Consider the following 23,502-nt stretch of genomic DNA (forward strand, 5'->3'; position numbering starts at 1 on the left):
CCTTTAGCCTGCAGACATGATAGGGGAGACCCAGACAACTACCGGGAGGATCTTTTTGCTAGTTCATGGATGAGCAGTTGCAGGCACCTCACATAGCAAGCTGGCCCAGTAATGTAGCAAGAGTCCCATGGGCCAAAGGCAATAGGGTTCTGGTCTTCGACTCTCGAGTCACAAGGGAGTATTACCCAGAGGAAAAGTGAGCTGAGGAACAGCAGGGTGTGTGCGCAGGGTGGGCGTGTGCCTCTATTTCCTGTGCCTTTTCTTTAGACTATTGAGCAATCCCCAGCAGTGTCTCTACCGTGACCCTTGGTTTAATGTCAGAATGCTGGGGCCTGGCAATAGGGACGAAGTTCTTTGGGGGTACAGTTCTTTGTGGGGACCAAGAAGTGAATCTGCAGGAGGAGAGGCATTCACCTCAGTAGAGGTGAGTTGCTGTTCTGGAATACTCTCAGCCTTGAGTCTACCAGTCACAGGTACCATCACAGCAGGTAGTTCATTGTTCACTCAGTGCCTCCCGAGGATGCTGCTCCCTGGAGCTCTGTTTAGGCCCCAGCCCTGGGGTCCATGCGAGTTCAGGAGAGATGCTGAATATTTTAAAATGGAAGGAACGGTGACATGTGCTATGGCACCTTACAAGTGGTACCAGGCAGAATCTATGCTGGTCCTCTGGTCTGAGGCTATACCCTAACTTGAAAGCTCATGGACCAGGAATGGTTTGTGTGGGTTTACTGTCCCTGGAATAATCAGAACTTGTGGGTTGTTGGTCAGCCAGTGTCAGAGGACACTTGTGGAAGTTGGGTGGCTGCAGGACATTTACAGTCCTACACTGATATATGTATGAAAGGAGTGAGTCTACCCTTGTCCATGCCCAACTTCAGACTGTCTCCATGGTGAGACTATTTTTCTGGCCATTAGAAACATTCAGCTCCTCCCCCTGCCCCAAAGTCTCTCTGTGATAGTTACAGCACAGGGAAAAATTGTAACCTGGGTATCAGGAAGATGCCGCACAGTCAGGACCCTATAGAAAGGCACAATTTATTGGTCACACAGACAGGGAAACAGGGGATATACCTGCTCTCCTGCAGACTCTTGATCTGGTTTCCTACACTAATCCTGATATATCAAAAAGCAAGACAAGAAAAGGCATCGCCACCCAAGTCCCCTGGTAATCAAAGACCCAGGGCGAGCCACTCAGCCTGGGAAGAAGCTGCACTATCGTGGGAGCTTAGGGACCAAGGCTCACCTTCCCTAATAGCAGGCTGGAGCGCTCAGCCATTGGGGACAATGGTGGAGAGTCTTCCTCAATACATCAGAAGTGTTGCAGAGCGGGGGTGGGTGGGCTTGGCCCAGCCCAGGTTATGGTGGTAGCTGTCCACCTCATTGGCACAGGAAGTATCGGTCCCCATAGCTCAGCAGACGTCTGACATGGCTGGCTTAGTTGGGGCCAGATCTCTTCGCTAGTGAGTTAGAGCTGATCTCTGACTCCCGCAAACTCAGAACCCAACGGAAACCAGGCCGATCTGGGCTGTGATGATTTCCAGCTTAGCTAAAGCAGCTTGCATCTCTGAAGTTGGACGGGGCCGGGCTCCTTGTGCCCTAATCAGGCATGCAGACCCTTCAGGTGCCTGCAGTAGAGCCCAGCTAGCTCTAAGGATTACTGGTTTTCTTAATGCTTTGTTTGAACTTCTAGGGACCCACCATTTGGGATTGCTGGGTCTGGGCTTACGGCGATTCAGGTTGACTGGAACCTCAGCTCTGGAGGCCAGCCTGACAAACGTCCGTAAAGCTCCTAACACAGCATGTGGCACCTGACCGTTATTATTATTAATATTATTATTATTTATCGCTTCATCCTCAGATGAGCATCTCAGTTCTTTCTTTAAAACAGCAACGGCAAGAAGGCCCCAGAATCCAAGTTCTGAGACCCAGGTGTGGCTGTCAGTGGTCCATATGGTATGTGTTTTCCATCCAGCTCCAGCGTCTGCCACAGTGTTGCAGCCAGCACACTCTTTGGACCACAGAGAAGTGAGGCCCTTTCCTGAAAAAATACACAGCCTTGGACTTGAAGCTAGGCAAGAAGAGCTAGCAGGAGGTCCCCCGAGGCATCCTAGAGAGGCTTAGACCCTCTCTGTGCGGTTCCTCCAGGCTCCCATCACCAGCGGCTCACCAGGGACTTCACTGTAAGATGAGAACAAGATCTGTCAGGGCCTTGCTACCTCCAGGCCGCATTTGACTGTGCTGTGATCAGGAGGACATGAAAGAAGCCACACTGTCTTAATTGCCTGATATGCTAATTCATACACATGTTTTAAACCTATAATACATGTGAAATAGATGCATGTTGTATATAGTATAGAAAACATGATAATTGTAAAAAAATGATAACATATAGTAACAGTATGTGGCATAATCTATTTCTTCCCATAAATCTATACAGCAGATGCCATTAATAGCTCCTTTTTACAGACTGAAAAGGCAGAGAGCTGTGCAGTGGAGATTTGGGATTTAAATCCAACATGGGACTGTGGTGCAGCATTTGTCTAGTGGAAGCCCCTAAGTTTGACCTTCAGCGTTGCAATGAACATAACAACGGAACAGCCGGTAGGCTGGTTCTAGAGTCTGTTCCGTGAGATACCGAGGATTGCTGAAGGCTTCATGGAGGCTTCCTGTGTACTCTGCCACTGAGCTATATAGCCTTGGCTCCCACTCTTGCTGCTGGCTGTCTTGCCATCTAGCTCAGGCTGACCTTGAACACCCAGTCCTCCTGCCCTAGACTTCCAGAGTGCTGGGATTATAGAGATGCACTATCTTGTCCAAGGATTACTGTGCTTTCTTTTCTTTCTTTCTTTCTTTTTTTTTTTTTTAAACATAGTTTTGTTCCAGAATAAATCTATTCTATAGGAAGAGGATATTCTGCCTGAAGTCTCTAAAATACCAGGAATGCTTTAAGTACATATCCTAACTAAGGGTGATAAGACTAAATATTAGTAACCTAGACTCTCTTACTCTACAGAGCCAGTACTTTTCCACAGCTCCTTTCTGTCCCTCTCAAGAATCATCAAGAATCCTGCATGTGCCCTGGAGGACACATGGACACACACACACGTACATACAGTTTAACACACCTGCATGGCAGTCCTGCCAAGAAGGCCCTCCTCATGGCGGTGTTTGCCATGGTGGGGGAGTTCTGAGTTGTCACGGTAGTCTCTGCCTTTGGAATGCTGCAGCTGCAGGACTGCAGGGCTCTTGGCTGGCAGGGGTGGCCGTGGAGCTGGGATGGGAGTGGTCTGCTGGCTCATTTCTGACCTGGAAGGCTTGATAGGCCTCTTGACTGGCACCGGGGCTTGGGAACTGGCTGAGGCCTTGGGCTTCCCTTGGTTCTTGTCCCCACTGGGCACCTTGCCCTCAGCAGATGAGGAACAGGTAAAGGAGCGGATCCGGGGTGTGGGGCCAAAGACAGGCATAGGGGCCTGTTTGCTTGTCCCTTTGACACCCTCCACCTCTTGGGCTTTGGGGAGCAGTATGCTGGGTGTTGAGATTCCTGGGTCTGGGCAGGGCGGAGGCTCCTTCCGCAGCATCTTGGGGGACTCCTGTTCTTTCCTGGGCGCCGGCTTAGGGAAGGCGCTCACGGACCCATATAGCGGGTTCTCAAACATCTCTGGCTTTGTCAGCTGCAGGTCCTCCTGGAGCAGAACTTCCACCTTTCCCAGGTCGCTGGGCCTGGAACCACGGGGAAGAGGAGAGGACAATGGGGTTCAGAAGTGAGGACTCTGGGTTTCATTTAGGGGTGATAAAATGTTCTGGGACTAAATACAGTAGTGGTCCTGTAAGGTGCTATATACAAATGCCACTAACTTATTCATTTCCCAGGGGATAATTTTACATGAACTTCACTTTGAAAATTAAACAAAACAAAACAACAACAAAACCACAGGGACTCACTATGTCTCCCTGGCTGATGTAGACCTGACCAGGGATCCAGCTGCCTCTCTGTCTGCTGAGCGCTGGGATTAAAGGCACACAACACCATGCCAGGCTAAAGTTACAGTCCGGGATGGCCTCCTGATCCTCCCGCCTCTGCCTCTACATACCTTACCCGAATATGTACTCATTTTTAGCATTAGTATATAAATAAGAGATGATGGAGCTGGGCGTGGTGCTGCACACTTTTAATCCCAGAGCTATTATGTAACCAGCTACGTAATAGAGAGATTGCATCTGAGACAGAGAGAGAGAGAGAGAGAGAATGGTACTATGCCATTCCAAGTTTCTCCGTGTCCTCAGAGGCAACCTTGATTCTGTTTAAACCAGAGCACCTTAGAGATTTGGTAGAAAGAGTAGCATGTAGGAAGTCACCACTTATGTGTGAGGTTCTACTGTGACGCAGCAAAGCTGACATGCCCCACAAAGCAAACCCTGGGCTCAAGGGCCAATACTGTGTATTCTTTCCAGGGGCTTAAAGTTTCCTCTCTGGAGGGCTCAGGGAAGCATAGTTTCTGTGACAGTTAATCTCAGTTATCAGCGTCTGGGGGACTGTCTCGAGCAGATAATTAGGTGGGAAGATTCCCTCACGGTGGGCAGCGCCGTTCCATAGGCTGGACTCCTAGGCTGAATAAAAGGAGAAAGCCATGCACACTGGTGAAAATCAGGGGACAACCTGTAGGGGCCACATCTCGCTTCCACTGCATCAGCTCTAGGGACGGAACTCAGACTGTCAGTCTTGGTGCAAGCACCTTCGCCCACTGAGCCAATTCACCAGCCGGCCTTTTAGTTTCTGGAAAACCTGAAAGTCACTGCATACCCCAAAATGTTGAGACCTTAACAGATGCTAAAAGCCATCCCCTTTCTCTGATCCTCTTGGACCAGTCTGGACTATCTAAGACCTCTAGTATGGGTAGGTCTGTGGAAGAGGGCTGTGTATGGGACGTAACCTGACCCAATGTCTCAGCTGAAGCAGAATGCTGGATAGAAAGTGAAAACGAGAGGCCAGGGGCTGAAGAGATGGCTTAGTAATTAAGAGTACTTGCTCCTCTTCCAGAGGACCCAGGTTTGATTCCCAATATCTACATAGTGGCTCACACCTGTATGTAATTGCAGTTCTTGGGAACCCAATGTCCTCTTCTGGCCTCTGAGGTCCATTGCCTGTGGTGGACAGAAGCAGGCACCACCCCTGTGCACGTGTGTGTGTGTATTAAGAAAGCACCCATAAGGCTTGGTACCTGACTATCCACTCAGCTGTAGACATGGAGGGGGCAGGGGTTGGAGCCAAGGAGATGGAGGCTAAAGAGTGTTCCCTCCAACCAGGTGTTCAGGGTGCTTCTGCTATACTTATGAGGAGGTTAGAAAAAACTGATTAAATTGAGAGTTTAAATCTGCAGAGTGGAGGTGACAGGAAACCAAGCCCTTATCCAGGGGACAGAGTCAGGTCTTATGCAGAAGCCTGGCCAGGGTCCATACAGTCTTCAGCTACAACCTTGACCTCAGATGGCCGTCGTCCTTGCTTACCAGGAAGTGTTTCCCAGGAGATGGGACTTTTAAATGCTAAAGTTGGAGCAGCCCTGGGCAGTCTGGATGGTTGGCCATTGCTCTTCTGCCCTGTAGGAGTGGTGGGAGGACCTTGAGGTACCATCGATATCCGCTGCCTTTATTCAGGTTGAGCTGGAATGGCAGGCAGGTGGGGGAGCTTTGAGGGGTTTGCTTCTAATTCTTCAGTTCTCTCCTTGATGAGAACCTAGCCCTGTGGGGCCCTCTGAGAGATGCCTACCCCTATGCCGTCACTTAGTGCTGGAGGGATCATGTCTTCGCTCTGTTCACAGTACGAAGCACAAAGTGACTTCTACTCTGGGAACATCTGAGGAGCACTCCATGAACTTCCATCTTCTTTGTGGCTGCTCCTAGCTTTGCTTCTCGGGTCACTGAAGAGCTTTCCCCAGTCAAGCGCTTGCCTTTGTCTTTGATCCGCATTCATTCCCAATGATACTGAGGCTATCTTCCTCTTGCTCCAATGAAGGAGACTTAGATCAGGCTAGGCTCAGGGTGCTGCCCTCTCTCCTTCCAGCTAGTTCAGGTGACAGCTAAGGCACGGGACTGTCAGGGCCTCTCTGGAGGAGTCCCCAGGCAGGCCTGGCTAGGGCGTTTGACTTGGGGGGGTCTGGGAGAGAACAATGCTGGGGATGATACCTCGGCACAGGTGCCTGCTTACTATTAGTTAGCCCCACTAAGGAACTAAAGACCTGAGGAGGAAAGAAAAGCAAGCAGTGCCTGGGAAAGAGGCTGAATTCGAGAGCCCGTGTCATCTCAAAGTGCTAAAGGCAGCTGTGAGGAGAGGCACATCTAGGTCCCTGTTAACTGGGCCTGGATGTCTCTTGGCCATTTGTCATTTTGTAGGAACGGGATACCCCCCTAGTGTTCTCCTTAGATCATTAGGAACTCCAACCTCTGGGCTGTGTGGTTCTTCCTCCTAAACCTGTTTTGTGCAATTCTCTCCATAGGGAGACAGCTCTGCCTTCACTTGGGTTCCTAGTCCCAATTTACTTTTCTAGTTGCCACCAACAGGAGAATCCAGATATGTATACGAGAACATGGATGCTCGTTTTTAAGAAAAGAAAGAGATTTGAGGTAGAAAAAGTCTTCTGCTCGAAAATTCTCACCTTTTCCACTGAGCCCTCCAGAGATTACAGGATGCCAGGGAATGGTTTCAGAAATGTCTTTTTCAGTAAATGCCATTTTTATAAGAAGATGCTTTTCTTGACCACTCCCTACCCAGGCCCCTTCAAAATCAAGTTGTACCAGTTTAGGACAGACAGAAGCCAAAGTTGTGAGCAGAACTGACTACAACTCTGTCCTCTCCAAGCGGCCATCTTTGGGAGCCCCCAGGGGGCGCTGGTGAGCAGGAAAAAAAAAAAACCAATTTAGAGGACACTCACCTTGCCTCTTGCACTCTGGAGCAGGGACCTCGGTTGGCTGGTGAAAACTTCTTTGGTGACAGAGGTGGTTGAGAGGGAGGGGTTGGAGGACCCTCTCCCCTTCCAGGCCCCAGGGAGGAGTCCTTGGGTGGCTGGTCATAACTCCAGGGTGTGGGTTGCTGGTCTGGGGACAGGGTTGATTTCCCATGCAGGGGCTGTCCGAAGGGCCCCACACCAATGTAGTTTGGATTGATAATCTCATTGAGGCTGGAGACACCACAGGTAGGGACCCTGTAGGAAGATGGGGAGGCATATTTGAGGCCTCCTGCCTTCTTGCTTGGCACCAGCCTGAGGAAAATGTTCCTTGGCTTCTCAGCCTCTCAGTGCCTTCATTTCTGGGGCACATCAATTCATTCATTCATGCATGTACGTATGTAATGCAAGAAAGAGAAACAAGAGATCAAGTTGGGACAAGCAGGAGGGCTGAGACCCACAGGCAGAATCTAGCTGGAGATGACTGACACAAGGCTGTCTTTGGATTGAATTTAGATGAAATGTAGACGAGAGAAGGAGAAACAGTGCTCTGGGCAGCAGTCCATGCTATGGTCCTGAGGTCAGGGGTTGCAAGTCACCACATGGGGAGAGTAGAATGAGACTCTGGAAGGCCCAGGCCTGTGGAAGGTGTGCGTGCGTGCGTGCGTGCGTGTTGCGGGGGGACAAGAGCACATTTTTCAAGGTAGACTAGACAAAGTCAATGTGGGACATGTTGGTTTGCATGTTCTGTGTAAAATATCAAAACAGCAGGATGAGTGTGTGGTCACAGAGTTCGAGGCTAGAGGTACTAAGGAGAGGAGTTGTATTAAAACTGGAGGAGACAGTCCAGAGCTAGGTGAGGCAACCCTTGTAGTTTCACTCCACACCTTGCTCCACACTGGGCTCCATCTCAGGAAGACTAGAAAGACCACATCAGGAAATAGAGAAAATAGAGGTGATTCTGGCATTAGGAAATGCTGCCCTTTAATAACATACACTGGAACGTCCAGTTTGTTCTCAATTCAGTCTTTCCGGTTAGTCACTGTGCTGGTTAGGTTTTTGTTTGTTTGTTTTTTCTTGAGACAGGGTCTCACTACATAGCTCTGACTGATCTGGAACTCACCGTGAAGAACAGGCTGGCTTTGAACGCCCTCCTGAGTGCTGGAATTAAAGGGGTATGCCACTACATCCCTCTGTGTTGGTTAGTTTTCTCTGTCCTCCAGACACAATCTAGAACCACCTGGGAAAAGTCTTACTGAGGAATTATCTAGATCAGTTTGGCCTGTGGGTATATCGATGGGGACTTGTCTTTATTGTTAATTCATGCAGGAAGACCCAGCCCACTGTGGGCAGCACCATTCCCTAGGCTGGGCCTCTATGTAAGAGTGAAGACTCAGCTGAGAGCAAGCAAGGGTGCATGTTTTTATTCTCTCTGCTCTTGACTGGCAATGTGATACTTTAAGTTCTTGGCTTGACTTCTCCACAACAATGGACTTTAATGTGGGCTTGAAAGTCAAACAACCCTTTACTCCTATGTTGTTTTTGTAAAAGTGAGGGTATTTGTCACAGCAACAGAAACGAAACTAGGAAGTTGCAGATGGAGGGGACATCTGACCACTTATGTTCCTGGCCTTCCTGGACACACGAAAAGCATCTTTTGCCTTGGAATTGTTCTGCCATCTATAGCTCCTTCTACCTGGACTGCACATCCTTCCACTAGTTGGTGGTGAGTTCATAGGTCATGGACTATACGGTATTTACGGTGGCTTCTTCCTGATACACAGTAGGTCCCATTAAGGGCTGGTTGAGTTGAACTGTTCCAACCTGGAAGAATCTCCAAGACTTTGTCACAGTCATATTGATATCCCAGAGATGGCAATTCAAACCCAGGATGTGAAACTGAGGCCGGACAGTGGTTCCCCTGGACCACGGCCTTCCTTCTCCTCGGACCTTGGCTTTCCTGTGCCCCACTTCACCCTCTCCCAGACTCTGGCTCACATAGTCCAGCTAGTTGTAGTAAATCTTAGAGAGTTTAATCTACCTGCCAGCAGGCTCCCACTGCCTCATGGGATCATGACTGGTGAGGTTCTTCAAGGACTTCATTCCACTGGATTCATCCCGCTCTGTCTTCACGAAGTCTGGAAGAGAAAGGTTGAGTTAAAAACATATGAGAGTCTGGTCACCACATGGGTTGGAAACAGCAAAGCAGTATCCATTTGCAGGCCAAAGCTGGACAGTAAATAGTGGCTACTGGGAGACATATTTCAAGCAAAAATTTCAGGGTTCAAAATACTTATGCTTGATGATTGATTAATGATGCCTGCCATGGGTCTGAAAGGAGAATGGATACTTAATGACACAGTTGTTATTTCATGAAGTATTTCTAGCTTGTTAGCTCAGCAAGGGATAAAACAACATTTCTTGTCAGAGTAGGGCAAAATGAACACCACCAAGGTTCCACATAAGATTACTTCACATGCAGACCTTATCTCTTTAGAGGCCCCATAAACCAGCTTAGAGGGACCCCCAGCTTTACTTTTGCATCTGGCATGTGTTTGCTAGGAGATGACCCACTATCTCTTCAACCCGCTGTCCTGCTGGGGCCCAGGGGATTCGCATGCACAGAAGCAGAAGCTCGTGGTGCGCCAGGGCCCTCCCTGGCATGGGGAGCCCGACTCACCCATGTTGTGAGTTTTGTTCCCGCTATTTCCATAACAGGCAAGCACCCACTATGCCTACCAACTCCTGCTTGGTCCTGGGTGAGCCTTGGCTTAGCCACTTCTTGAGTTTGTAACCTTCATTTGAGTCACCTAGTCTGTCTATGCCTCAGTTTCTCCATCTGCCAGATAGGGATAACCGTGCTTAGCTTACAGGGCAGGTGTGAGAGATAAATGAGATGACTTGCTGTCTTCTCGTCAAAGACAATTTCTCTGTGTATCACCCAGGCGAGCCTTGAGGTCATTGTCCTCCTGCCTTCTGCCTTAGCCTCCCAGGTACCAGGATTATAAAGTGTGCACCACCATGCTATCCTAGAGGTTTTCCAGTCATGTCCTGCTCCGAGGGCACAGATCACAGACACCTGATAAACTTGCTGAGAAAAAGCACATGCCTGTCACGGCGCAGTGGCCTCTGGAAAGGCTGGAGGAGGCTGACCTACCATAGAGCTTCTCCCTCATCTTGCCCTGGGAGGTTTGCAGCTTAATCTCCCCCCTGAAGTGGCCGGTCATCTCCCCATGGTGGGTAAGAGGTGTATAGATGGGAATCTGAGTCTCTGTGGTCTCCAGACGAAGGGCAATGCAGCCTTCACCTGGGGAGAGGAGAAACAACATCAACATGAAAACCTTGGCATGAGACAGGCATGGAGCATGATGGGAGATGTGGTTGTAGCACTGGGAGACGGTTCTTTGAAGCAATTGACCAGACAGGGATTACAGACAAACCCTTTCAATCAATGTGTTAGCAATTTGGGGCAAGCGTCTCAAGCCTCACAGGAAAAAGAACTCTATACAGATCAATGTGGAAAGAAAAATTAAATCCTAGAAAATCCATCTGAGAAACAGTACTAACTGCTAATCTGATGGCTATAGGGAAAGCTTACTTGTCAAGGTTTGAAACAGTGCAAGAGATAAACAAAACCAGACAAGTGGGTAAGAGCATAGGTCAGTGAAAACTTCTACACAAGGAAGAGTCTGAAGGGAAAAGGGGACAGACTGGAGGGCTGACTTGGCAGCAGGGACGGGCTGCTGGTCCCCACCAAGGTCTGAGGAGCTGGCTGCGGACACGGGAGTGGCACCAGTGACACAGGCAGAATCAGGTTCCACTCATAGCTCGGCTGATGACTGTTTGTGCAAACTGGGTGAGTTGCTTGACCTCCGTGGGCCTCAGTTTACCTCCTTACTCCTTGGGGAATAGAACCTGCCTCTTAAGGTCTTGTCAAATTTAATTACATAGCAACCGAGGCTCACTCGGCAAGGCTAAGAAGCAGGTTATCGGCAGTTGCACCCAGCAGTCACAAGGAGCAGGGATGGTAGCCCATTAGAAAAGGCCCCTCAGGCAGTCGAGGGACAGAGTAAGAGGCAGCATCATGGTATGTGGGCATCAGCAAACGGGCTTGCTTGGAAGGCAGAGTCACCGCTGCCCTCACTTTGGAGGCTGAGGCTAACGGGTGAGGTGCCTGGCCTGGGAAGCTTACCGTAGGATTCGTCACTGTCAGAGGACTTAATGCTGATCAGGATGTGCTGGTCCAGTAAGTACTCAGGGTCAGAGATAATAGGCTTTAGCTGCAGAGGAGGCACAGGTGGGGACAGGTAGGGACATGTGGCTGAGGTCACAAGACATAGAAAAATGAAGCTGAGGATGTTTTTTCAACCAAACAGGTCTTGGTTATCCACGCTCAAGACAGCAGGTGGAGCCCATTGCTCAACCAAATGAGGAATAATTTTCCTCCCCATCCCCACCCCCATTTCCTAAACTGGGTTGAGCTTCCAGGTCCCTTGTCTATTGCTGCTCCTTTCCCTTCTCTTATTTGCAAATTCCAGAGGCCAAGGGAAGGACCAGCAGCCAGGGCTGGAGTGAGACCTGCACTACCACCCTTCCCCTCTTGCCCCTTCGAGGTTTGCAGCTGCAATAATGGAGGCACCATAGGCTGCTCCCTATCTGGGGAAGTGTGTCTCCCTGCCGAAGACCCTCAGTTGGGCTGAAAGTATTCTGTCATTTGTTTGAGGTGTGACTTGGTGAATGACAGACTCCCGAATGCCAGCACTGCCCCCAGCTTCCTTCTGCTAAAACTTATTCAGTGATACCAGGGACATATCAATGGTAGAGTGCTTTGCTAGCACGTGCAAGGCCAGTTCAATCACAAACGCCACAAGCATGAAGCAGGTAATAAGAACTGAAGGGGACTGGGCATAGTAGGGGCTGAAAACCACTTAGGAATATTGAGGTAGCACTTATCCATGATGGAAAGCACATCTTAAATCATTTGACAGCAAAGTCTAAGTTGGCCTCTTTGGCCTTGGTCTGGGATGGCTACAGTCTGGGCAAAACTGCCGGAGCTGCACACCGGCTGCGCTGCTGTGGCTGTACACTGGCCTGCTCTGCTGCAGCCCTCTGTCCTAGGCACAGAGGGCTTCCTGTATTACCTTGGGCAGAGTCTCTCCAAACCGCACTACCAGCTCTCCTTCACTTCCCTCTTCATTTTCTCCTTCCTGACTCTTGACAAAACCTGTTAGAGAATGAGAAGCTGGGTTTGCAGACCACAGAGCAAGAAATGGGCAGAAAAAACTCCGAGGGTCGTCTTCCTCAGACCACGGAGGACTGCCTCTCTCTTCTGAAGACACTGGGGCCTCCGTACCATTTAGGAGTCAGGCTTTCTGGGGATTCTGTTTTTGTTCGAGGGATGGTCATTTGCCAACACAGTCTAATTATTTTTAGGAAAATCAAAGAGTTTCCCCCTCCTTTTTGACTCTTCTTTGCAGTATACCAGGCAACAAAGAAGTCGTCACACCGCAGGCAGGAAGATTGGGAAGCATGACAGCTCGTCCCACGACACTCAAGATAGCAGCCTTTTGAAATTCTAATTTAAGCCTCCTAATATGCTGTTTCCATAGAAATCTATGCAAATGTCTCGATAGTTTGTTAAAAACCGCTCGCACAAAGCCCCTCATCCCCGTTGGAACTGCTTTGACCCTGGCTGCTGAGCGGGGGCTTCGGGGTGTTGTGGTGGAGCTGGCATATCCCCAGGAAGGGTGGAATGGGTTGAAGGTGCAGAAAGGCACGGGGCAGGGGCAGAATCCTTGCTGGCAATACCCCTGGGCTCTAGAAGCAAGGAGTCCATGTCTCTGTTTGCAGAGTTGGCCCTTCCCCCATCATTCTTCAAACTATCCCAGGGAGAACTAGAAAGCATGTAGTTCTCTGGCATGAGATCTCAGGTAATATGCCTGGAGATGTTGAATAGAAAGGATCCTTCATAAGCTCAACATTGCCACCTGAAACAAAGCTATCCATCCCTACCTTGCTTCCAGCCACAGTGAGCCCCGTAATGAAAGTGCCACACTATGGAAATGGGAAGGGGTGTCGGGTGGGGTTCATGGCAACGGCTATCAGGCCATAGCAGCTGTGTAGGCCCTGCCTGATCTTCAGGGTTCTGGAGCTTTGCCCAGGGCTCTCACTGAGTGAGAACCCAGCTTGTTGGAAACTCAAGTGGGTAAGAGTCTGCCTAGAGAGTGTTAAGAGAGAAGCCAGAGAACAGAGGGATCAGTATGCCAGTGGCTGTCCCTATCTCCAGGCCTAGGGCCATAGAAGAACAGACCATAGGGGTGTGGAAGGGGCCTCAATAGCCACTGGGTACCCACCTATAGCCTACTGTCTGAACCCACTGAGGTCCACCCATGATCTCATCAGAGAGAGAAAGGAAATTGGGTGAGGGAGTCAGTCATTAATGAAAAGATACTTTTATGAAAGAATTACCCCAAGGGTAGTTCACAGGCCACTTACTCTCTAAGCAGCTTGAGTGGAATTCCAAGTAGAACTTAGTCTGAGACTTGGTCTTTAACGTGGCGTAGCATGCAAGGAACTCAATCTGCCCTTGGCTGTCCACAGTGCCAGGACCTAGAACAGGGGAGACCAGAAATTACTTTGCACATTGTGTTTGGAGATGGAGGTTCCTCCTAGCTTCTCAGGTTTCTTTCCTCTGTGTTCAACCATTATGCTGGGCTCCCTCTCAGGGCCCAAGGATGAGGAATGTCCAGGTAGAAGGAGAGATTTTCCTTAAAGTAAAACTTCATGACTCACCTCAAGCTCAGCATCCCTGATCCTGGCCACAGCCTCTCTGATCAGTCACAGGCTGGCCATGTAGGACACAGAGCAGAAAGTAAAAACAGCAGGAACCCAGGATCTGATCTCAGTTTTGCCAACAAATCTGGATGGTCTCAGGCAACACCCTCAGCCTGACTTTGTAGTCTAATTAAATAATTAATTAATCATTATATTTAATACTAATCAGTTCTCTCTCTCTCTCTCTCCTCTTTTGCTAGGTAGTCTGGGCTTACCTGGAACTCCTTCCTTCCTTCCTTCCTTCCTTCCTTCCTTCCTTCCTTCCTTCCTCTCCAACCCCCTGTCTTTCTTTCTTCTTTTTCTAGGTAGTCCAGGCTTGCTTGAAACTCCTGGAACTCACTATGTAGCCAAGGCTGGCTTCAAACTTGTAATCTTCCTGCATCAAGCTTTCATGCTTTCAACAGCCAGAGTTAAAGCCATAAGCCAGCACACCCAGATTTCCCCACTAGTCCTAACACAGAGTTCATACAAAGACTTAGAGACTCAACACCAAAATTTGCTGTTTTGAGTCCACAGCTAAGGAGAGCCACCCTCTCAGGCACAGTTAGGGCCAGTCCTTACTCTGGGCTCTGGGACTCCTTGGCCTTCAGCTAACATGATTATAACTGTGTCAATTTATATGACATTTTTGTGAACACCATCAAACTGTTTCGTTGTTTTTGTTTTGTAAGGCAGGGTCTTACATACCCCAAACTGGTTTCAACCTCTCTGTAGTCAAGAATGACACTGAACTTCTGAGCCTGCTGCCTCTGCCTCCTAAGTGACGGGACTAAAGGTGTGTGCCACTACACCGATCTTGAACTGGTTTTAAGCAAATGTTTTATCTTTCCATATACATTCTAAGCCACTTGAGAGCAGCCTCCACCATGCCTGTCCACCTACCTTCTTTTCTTTCTTCTAAATCCCACAGCACCTTGTCCAGATTCTGCTTAATACTGGCTCAATACTGGTGACTGACATTTTCAAGGATCTGCTATGTACTGAGTCTCAGCAGAAGGAAACCTAGCCTGACACAGCGGGAAGGTGGTGGAGGCTGTTCTACCAATGCTGTAGAACTCAGAGAAAGGGGAGATGGTGTGAGGAGGGAGAGGGTGGAGCCTAAAGGCTAGCAATGTGGTGGAATAGATGTGGCCAGATGTCGGAAAGTGACAGGACAGGTGTGAAGACTTGGGTGGAGAAGGGAGGTCACACCAGACTCAAGAGATGTTTGACCCAACAGTAGGAGGAAGGGCATCCAAGAAAGACAGTGGTCTAGCTTCATCTATGTCCCTCAGTGCAAGGGCACAGAGTAAGGCAATTGCTCTGTCTGTATTTGGGTTCCCCACACTCAGCATCCCTAAACCAGTTATCTGCTGCACAGAACTAAGGAGTGGGCAGTGTAGATGACAACATGACTTCCTGGTCACCTAAGACAGGACTGCAAATGACTTGTTAACGGCCACACCCAGTCCTGCTGTGGCAGGGGCAGCCCTGCAACCAGGGCTGGGCTGGGCAGTTTGGAAACATAAGCTGTGCCTCCAAGCATGAGTTCATTCTAGTTTCCTAGGACTTACTCATCCACATCCCACCTTCACAATTTTCACCATCTCAGCCTACTGTGCCCCCATACTAACACGGGATTAATATTTTCTTTAATTAGAGTTAGCTTTTTTTAACCTAGATGGAATTAAATAAAATATGCCACAGTTGCTGGAAACTTGAAGTACTTGCTTACTTATCCAGAAGAGACATATTTAAAACACACTAAAGTGCGTTTATTGTGAATAAACATTCATCCATGTCTTCCCAGCCCAGACCTTGGTAAACACTGATTTATGATATCCCCCCCCCCCCCTTAACTATACCAAAATGAGTTTCCAAAGAAGGTTCTCTGGACTGAAATTGCAATTTGGCTTGGGCATGAAGAGATCAGGTTGGCAGAGCGTGGGGCCGTGGGAAGGAAAGCATGGGCCTATATCTAATGTGTACAGTTGGTAGTTACACCAGAAGATAAATAAATGCTCTAGCCTCTTGTCCTTGAGGAAGACAAGAAAAGCTGATGCTGCTCACTGCTTACCATTCTTGGAGACAAACTGTGACGTGACTCCTGCTTCAAACGTGGCAAAGACAGGGCTGTGGTCACTCGTCATGATGTCAGTGGTACTGCCTGCAAGGGAGGGAAGGCACATCTAAGCAGGGATGAAGAAGACCAGCATGGATGGCAAACCCACAGCAGGGGCAAGCTGGGACCTAAATCAGGGACCCTGAGTCTGGGAAGCAATGGTGCCTGAACTTGCCTCCTGGGTCAGAAGTTTTCACCATCTCTCTTGCTGACAGCCAGCCAAACAGCAGAAATGGGCTGTCCAAATTCAGTCCAGTCCAGAGGACTGTGAGCAGAGGACTCAGTATTTTCAGAACTGTTATTTGTTACTCAGCAATAGATAGCTCATGTACCTGATTATGTTAACAGCTGGAAGAAAATCTGGGCTCCCAGGACCCCCTTTTCCTGCATTCTAGACATTCACAGTCTCTTTTCTTTCCCCAACTTCTTGGCCTCCCCTACCTCTAGCTCCTTAAACCCTTCTACCGTGTCCACTGACACTCGAAAGACTTCAGCCTTCCATGGAAGATGGCAAAGCCTCACATGTGAGGTTGGTTTTCCTCTTTGCCTCTCACATACTGGGTAACATGTGGACATATGACTTCCTCAATCCTAGTTGCCACTTCCAGACCCATCTTCCTTCCCTTTCCTAAAACCTGCACTATGGGGTAGTCCTGAAGGCCAAGGCTAGGGTCTAAAGAGGAAGTCAGTCTATGAGCCTCTACCATCATTTGGCCCTGTGCAGAGGAGGTTGACTCATGGAGATAGCTGGAGAGGTCTTCCAAGACAGAAATTGAGTACCCGAAGGGCTTCAGGATTTGGGTTGTAGGTATCCATATGATTGACTCTGTGTACTGTTGGCAAGAGGGTCACAGGGCTGGAGAGCCCAGGTGTGGGTGGGGGCAGACAAACAGGAAACACTCCGGGAGGTGTTTGTGTAAAGGATGGGAATATGGGTACTTTCTGGTGTTTTTGTTTGTTTTGTTTGGCTGGTTTGAGCCGTATCAGGGATGGAAGCCAGGGCCTTATGCATGGCAGGAAAACATTCTACCCCTGACCTCTGTGAAGCTCCTGTCCCACTTTCACGTTCTGATGGCAGAACAGTGTCTTTGCTGAGGCTGTGAATGCAAGCGATGATGCTGTGCCACATAGTGAAAGGTGTGGTACGAAGGGCATCTAGTGAGGTCACTTCCAGGAGACAGAACTCGAGAGCAGGGGCCGGGGGCAGTGGGGCTGTGATACCTGTGCTAAACTATCCCAGGGCAACAGCAGACATGTACAAATGAAGGGAGCAGAAAAAGCCACCTTCATCCGTGGGATCAGACTTAAGTGGTCTCCAGAGAGAACAGCACCATAGGGCACTTTTAGTCAGTGGCAAAAGTCCCTCAACCTATTTCCTTACTCTGAGGGGTGGGTAGATACGAGGGCTCAGCTGGCTAGTATGGGTCTTGAACTGCCTATCAGAGGTCTCTGGCTTGTGAATGGCTCTGTTCATTTGTGGTGGGATGAGGGTTGAGGGCCATGGCCTAGGACTTTGTGACTTGTTTTTAAGATTTCTTTTCATCTTTTAAAATATGTGTGTGTGTGTGTGTGTGTGTGTGTGTGTGTGTGTGTGTGTGTACAGATGCCCCAGGTAATCATGAGCCACTCAGTAAAGGTACTGGGAACCAAACTCAAGTCCTCTGGAAGATCAGCAAGTGCTCTTGACTGCTGAGCCATCTCTCCAGCTGGGCCCACGGTGTGTTCTTAGGCTTCCCAAATACTTTTATCTGACTCAAATTCAAGATAGTTCTTTTAAAAGGAATTGTAACCGGAGATTCTATTTATGATATTAGAGGAGAAATATTCAACAGTCTTACCCATCTATGACCCCTTCAAGCCACAGTAACAACTGACCTGGCAAGATATGCCCACTGTTGCAATGGTGTAACAATGGAGTAACCAATGCCTTGATGAAATCCAAAGGCCACCTCATAAGATATAATTCAATGTTACTGTTAACTGGGCCCCAAACCTGTGATTGGCCAGGCCACAGGCATTTAGGAGAGAACCCAGTACTGTTATTCTGCTATAGTAACATAGTATTATATTGTCCTTTAAGTGATTATCTTTATACAAATAGATTAGTGCATCTCTTAGCCCTCACCAGAGAAGCTCCTCTTTGTTGTAGATGGCGATTAGAGGCCCACAACCAGTCAACATGCAGAGGAAAAGATTATAGCGTGCTCAGCCCTAAATGGGACATGTATCTCATGGTCCTCCCTCCAGGGCTCAGGGAGCATTGCAGAAGGTGGGGGGAGACTGTAAGAGGCAGGGGTAGTGGACATATGCAGTGAAGCATTTGTTAAATACGGAAGCAAACCAGACGGCCATGACTGCATGTGCAAGATCAAGCCAACCAAAATCCCAGCATGGACGGCGAGTGGCTCATGAAGTCCCACTCCTAGCTGAGGAGCTGCTGGCAACTGATGGCTTCTCGGGGAGCTACAACATGTTTTCTTTGGGGATCTGGTTCCCAAAAGGCTACGCTATGCATGCTCCAGTAGGTGCTCCTATCTCCACCCTCATACCGACAGCACTGAGTGGACTGAGCGGGGTTTTGTTTTTAAAGAAAGAGTTCATGATATTGGAGAGTAGAATACTGGGAGGGATAGGGGAGGAAATGGAAGTGAGGAGGTGGAGAATATACATGACTGTATGAAATTCTCAATTAAGAGGAAAAAAAAAGAAAAGGAAAAAGCTGCTGTTAAAAGTGCTTTTATAAGGTTGGGTGGTGGTGGCACACACTTTTAACCCCAGCACTCAGGAGCATTCAGGAGGCAGAGGCAGACAAATGTCTGAGTTCAAGGCCAGCCTGGTCTATAGAGCTAGTTCTAGGACAGCCAGGGCTCACAGAGAAACCCTGTCTCGAAAAACAAAACAGCAACAGAAAGTGCTTTATAATTCAAACGTCTCTCTGAGCAGGGCTATTTATTGCATTGCAGTCCAAGGGGGATAGGAATGCATAACTCTTTTGGGACACTTGGGTAGGACTCCCTGGCTTGGGGAGGGGGTGTGTCTCTCATTTTACACACAAGCAAACTGAAGCCCCTTGGCTTGCCACTGTCCTCAGAACTCAAAGCCTAGTTGCATTTCCCCAGTGCTCCACTCACCATAGGACTGACAAACCACATGCACCAGGGGGTAAGACTTCCAGAGGACTCGGTCACACCAGGATGGCAGGTTGTACTTCATCTGCAACGCAACATCACAGTTTTATAGCATGCATGCAACTTTCACTGTTATTAGTAAAAGCAAACCCACAAATATTACCTGGGGATATCAGCCATCGTCACATTCATCTGTTCCTGGCTCTTTACGGAAATTCCCCTCGGGTAGCTTTAAACTGTCTAAAATATATTTTATTTATTTTTTGGGTACGAATGTTTTCCCTGCATGTGTGCTTGTGTACCACTTGTGTGCAGTGCCCAAGAGGCCAGAAGAGGGTGTTGGATCTCCTGGGGTTGGAGTTACAGTTGGCTTGCTTCACTTAAGCTTTAAACTCTTCAACTCTTAAAATCCTGCTTGGGGCTCCACCCTTGCAGATGTTAATTCACCTTGCACCTGGCCCCCCTCTTTCTTCCTGCTAGAACGTACCCTTTCACTCCATTTTCCCCTTCCATTTCATTGTCTCTTGCCTCCAGGTCCATACAGTGCCTAGGTCTCACCCAGAGAGAGCTTTGAACCTTCGCTCTGCCTTCCTAGCTTCATCAACTCTCAGTGCCCCTCTTCTGGTATTGCTTATCCTTGGGCCTGTCTTGAGCTAATAGCCCTGGGATGGACCCCATGAAAATTGACCAGTATCAGAACTTGCTCTCTCTAGTGGCTCCTCCAACTTGGAATGTATCATGCCCTCTCCCTTTACACCTCCCAGTCCAAACTCTTGTTGCCCTTCTAGGCACCTCCGATGACATTCTTTTGGCCCAGTGCTTGTCTCCTCCTCTGCCTGTTCCTTGTGGCATTATGTTTTGTTGAAGTAGTCAGTTGCACGATTGTCTTCTCTCTCCTCCTACAAACAGCCTGGGGCCAACATTTGTTCAGTTCTGACCTCTCCTCCCCCAGGAGAGTGCTCATTCCTGACCATCAATAACTCTTTGAATAAATTAGTATTTTATTGCATCTTTCCCCAAACACTGTTCCTTTCCTTTAATATTATAAACAGCCATTCTGTGATCAGTTCAGTTTGGCCTGAGGCTTTACATATGGAGAACTATAATGTTCTAAAACTCTTACAGATGCAGCTAAGTCCTGTAGCAAAGAAAGCAGCTTTGCTGGTGGTGTTTTGGAGTCTAGCCATTGTAGTCCAGGCTGGCCTTGAACCTATGATTCTCCCACCTAAGCCTCCCAGGTGTTGGGATTACAAGCATTTACCGCCACACTCAGATGCATGGAAACCTGTTTAAATTTTTTTGGTGGGGGGAGCTTTGTTTGTTTTGGTCTTTTAAAATCAGCTTTATAGGACTATAGGGGCGCTCAGTGGTTAAGAGCTTTGGCTGTTCTTACGGAAGGCTCTGGGTTTAGTTACCAGCACCTATATGGCGCTCACAACCATCTGTTCCAGGGGATCTGACACCCTCTTCTGGCTTCTGTGGGTACTGCATGCATGTGATACACAGCTGTTCATGGAGGCAAAAACACCCATACACATAAAATAAATACATAAATCTTTAATATCAGCCTTAGTAGTGGCCAGTCATAGTGGTGCATGCCTTTAATTCCAGAACTTGGAAGGCAGAGCATGTGGCTCTCTGTGGGTCTGAGGCCAGCCTGGTCTGCATAGTGAGTTCCTGGGTAGCCAGTGCTAAATAGTAAGACCCTGTCTCAAACAGAACCACCAAGATTAATATATAGTTAAGAAAAAATGCTTTAAAATTCTCTCAGCATCTTAGAATAGGGCCATTATTAATTCACCTTTTTTAAATGTACAAGTTGGTGGCAGTTTTAGCACCAAGATTGGAGTCAGTATGAAAGTTTCTCTCTCTCTCTCTCCTCCAGCCCAGACTGGCCTCAAACTCACTCAATCTTGAACTCCTGATCCTCCTGCTTCCTGCTTTCATCTCCTGAGTATTGGGATTAGAGATGCATGCTAATCCTGCCTGTCTTCATGATGGAGATGGAATCCAGTGCTCTGTGCACACTACACAAGCATTCTATTGACCGAGTTATCTCCCCAGTTGCCTCGTGATAGAGGATGCTTCCTACTTTCTAGGAACCACCATGGAATGGTGAGTTGGGAAAAAGTGGCAGGTCAGGGCAGGAGAGCTGCTGCTGAGGAGACTTACCCCTGTTGCTTTCTGCTTTGTGTAGGCGTACTTGTCGCGGGTCAGTCTTTCGAATCGGTAGGTGGGGGCGAAGGTGATCTCCTCCTCCTCTGAAACAGACACATGGCCCTCAGTTTGGCTTCCTTAACACCTCTAGCTCCTTCCTCTGCAGACCTAGCCCTTCCCCTGGTCAGTTCATTCAGGCAGGGAGAAGATGGTGGGAAAGGATGCAAAGGAGAGAGTGTGCCCTCACCAAAGTGCAGGAAGACCTTCTGTTCCTTCCTCTCCAGGAGCAGTTGGTCATGGGCCAGCAGATCCGAATACTGCTGCTGCTTAATCTTCTGGATGATGGCCTCTGCCTCCTAGGATGAGGACATGCCCTATCAGATCCTGTTCCGCACTACACTTCCCACTGACCACACCAGGGCCCTGGTTGGTCTGGGTTGCTATTTCCCAGCACTCAGTCACTTCATATGGATAAAGAAGGCCGGGAAGGGCTGTGTCATCACCTTAACTAGGTCCAGGCAGGCCCAAATTTGCATGTGGATCTGTTGTTTTTGCACACTGGCTTTTAAACACCATTGTTAGTAATACTTCATGAGCTGGGGTATGCTGTTCCCCAGGAGGGTCAGTGTCTGAACTCTTCTCCCGCTCCTGCATGCCTGCTCATTCCCAGGGAGGAAAGATGTCACCCTCCCTAGTGAGGAAGCTATGGTAGGCTGGCTGCAGATTCTCACAGTCTACAGAGCTGTAATGGTGGCTGGAGACCCAGGGGTAGCTGAGGGACCATGGGGTCATATGGAGAAATGCCTGAGATAAAGGGACACCTGAGGTTCAGCCTCAACTATGAGTGATGTGCAATCCCTCCCAGCAGTTTTTCTAACCTCTCTGTGTGCTCATAAAACAGGGTCAACTTCTGCTGCTTTGTCCCTCACAGGACTAGAGCATGGGGATGCATTAAGGTCCCTCACTGCGAGTGAAATAGACTGCCAACTCTGATTTCTGGACAGAAGGACACTCACTGTTCCACCCCATGCCATCTCCTGTCTCAACTTTTATGAGTGTGAAAAAATAACTGTGTAGGTTCTAGACTCATCCCGGGGTCATATCTATTGATCCCCTTCATGTAGGCAGGCAAGCAATGCCTCAGATTCACTACTGATTCCATTATTTATTGAGATAAGTCAGCTGGTCCCCTAAGATGCCTGTGCTTCCTGACCAAGCCCAGCTGTTTCTGGCTGGCTGGCAGGCTGCAGAAATGGTGACAGAGAGGAGAGGCACCCATAGAAGCCCTGGGACAAAGGAGACACAAGCAGAAGGGAACTATAAAGAAAGGCAGAGGCTCCGTGACAGCAACTGCATTGAGTTCTGGAGAGGAGCTGCTGCCTTAGGCTGGTTCTGAGTGTCTCTTTGATCTTCTGTCCACAGCTGACATCTGGGAGCCTCTGTCCCCCACAGCTCTACCCAAGGTGGAGACTCCTTACCCAGGTGGGCAGCTCCACACGGTAGTTGAGATCCCCAAGCCAGAAGAGGTGGGTAAAGCGGTGCGTGATGTTAAACGGGCTTAGCTTCTTATCTCCCAGGGCCAGGAACCGCAGGATGTTCATATAGTTTTGATTTCGCCTAATTCAGAGAAGCAAGGGCCATGTGCTAGCGAGTCTAGCATGGGGCACGGTCCTCACTCTGCCATGGCAGAAAGTCAGAGGACAGGTGGGAGACAGAAATGTAGACTGCAGTCCTGTCAGTGAGCACCTGAGCATACCCAACTGGGACCACAGAGTCTAAGTCCTGAGCAGGGATCTACCCATCAGGAGATAGGATCAGTAAATGTACTAGATGGCTCTGGTCACGACAGGGCTACCTGCAGACAAAATGGACTTTGAGCTATAGGATGTGTCTGAGGAGTATTTTCCTTTAGAGATGGACCAGGCTTAACGGTCCTATTAGGCTAAGGACATAAATGTCTTCTGTCCTCCAGACAAGAGTCACATATACCTGAGGTCTCTGCTTTGCTACTGTGTCTTTGCTTAGCCAACAGAGGTCCAGAAGGTCTGCAGCTAAGGCGGGGTAAGCCATCAAGATGTGTGGAGGGCTAGGACTAGCTGGGTGTTAGTAACTAGCTAGTAAATCCATTACCTGAGTTTTTTTTCACTTCCAGAGGTCAAGTGGCTGTTGACAAACCCCAAGGAGGTTCCATTGAACATGAAGGACACCCCCACAGCTCCCTTATTTCCTAAGGGAGGAAGAAAGAGAAGAAGCAGAAGGTCAACCAGCCAGTCTTGTCAAGGGGTTGGAATCTGAGGGGAGGTAAAGGGCACTGAGGCTGTCAACAAAGGGTAAGAGAGGCCTG

General features: G+C 48.8%; 1 protein-coding gene across 1 annotated transcript in view; it reads right to left on the minus strand.

Moving 5' to 3' along the window:
- Positions 1 to 1,016: 1,016 nt before the first annotated feature.
- Positions 1,017 to 23,502, minus strand: part of Inpp5d (inositol polyphosphate-5-phosphatase D) — a 104,185-nt gene continuing 81,699 nt past the window's right edge. The window contains exons 14-27 of the mRNA XM_055617020.1: positions 23,289 to 23,385; positions 22,637 to 22,775; positions 21,406 to 21,514; positions 21,174 to 21,262; positions 19,005 to 19,086; positions 15,829 to 15,918; positions 13,434 to 13,547; positions 12,080 to 12,162; positions 11,131 to 11,218; positions 10,096 to 10,245; positions 8,980 to 9,076; positions 6,927 to 7,196; positions 3,126 to 3,720; positions 1,017 to 2,178 (exon numbers count right to left, since the gene is read on the minus strand). Of these exons, the coding sequence (XP_055472995.1) occupies positions 2,176 to 2,178; positions 3,126 to 3,720; positions 6,927 to 7,196; positions 8,980 to 9,076; positions 10,096 to 10,245; positions 11,131 to 11,218; positions 12,080 to 12,162; positions 13,434 to 13,547; positions 15,829 to 15,918; positions 19,005 to 19,086; positions 21,174 to 21,262; positions 21,406 to 21,514; positions 22,637 to 22,775; positions 23,289 to 23,385 (2,006 nt within the window). The 3' untranslated portion in view covers positions 1,017 to 2,175. The remainder of the gene's footprint in view (positions 2,179 to 3,125; positions 3,721 to 6,926; positions 7,197 to 8,979; positions 9,077 to 10,095; positions 10,246 to 11,130; positions 11,219 to 12,079; positions 12,163 to 13,433; positions 13,548 to 15,828; positions 15,919 to 19,004; positions 19,087 to 21,173; positions 21,263 to 21,405; positions 21,515 to 22,636; positions 22,776 to 23,288; positions 23,386 to 23,502) is intronic.

The sequence above is a fragment of the Psammomys obesus genome, unplaced genomic scaffold (assembly GCF_907164565.1).
Source record: "Psammomys obesus unplaced genomic scaffold, mPsaObe1.curated_primary_1811, whole genome shotgun sequence".
Lineage (NCBI taxonomy): Eukaryota > Metazoa > Chordata > Mammalia > Rodentia > Muridae > Psammomys > Psammomys obesus.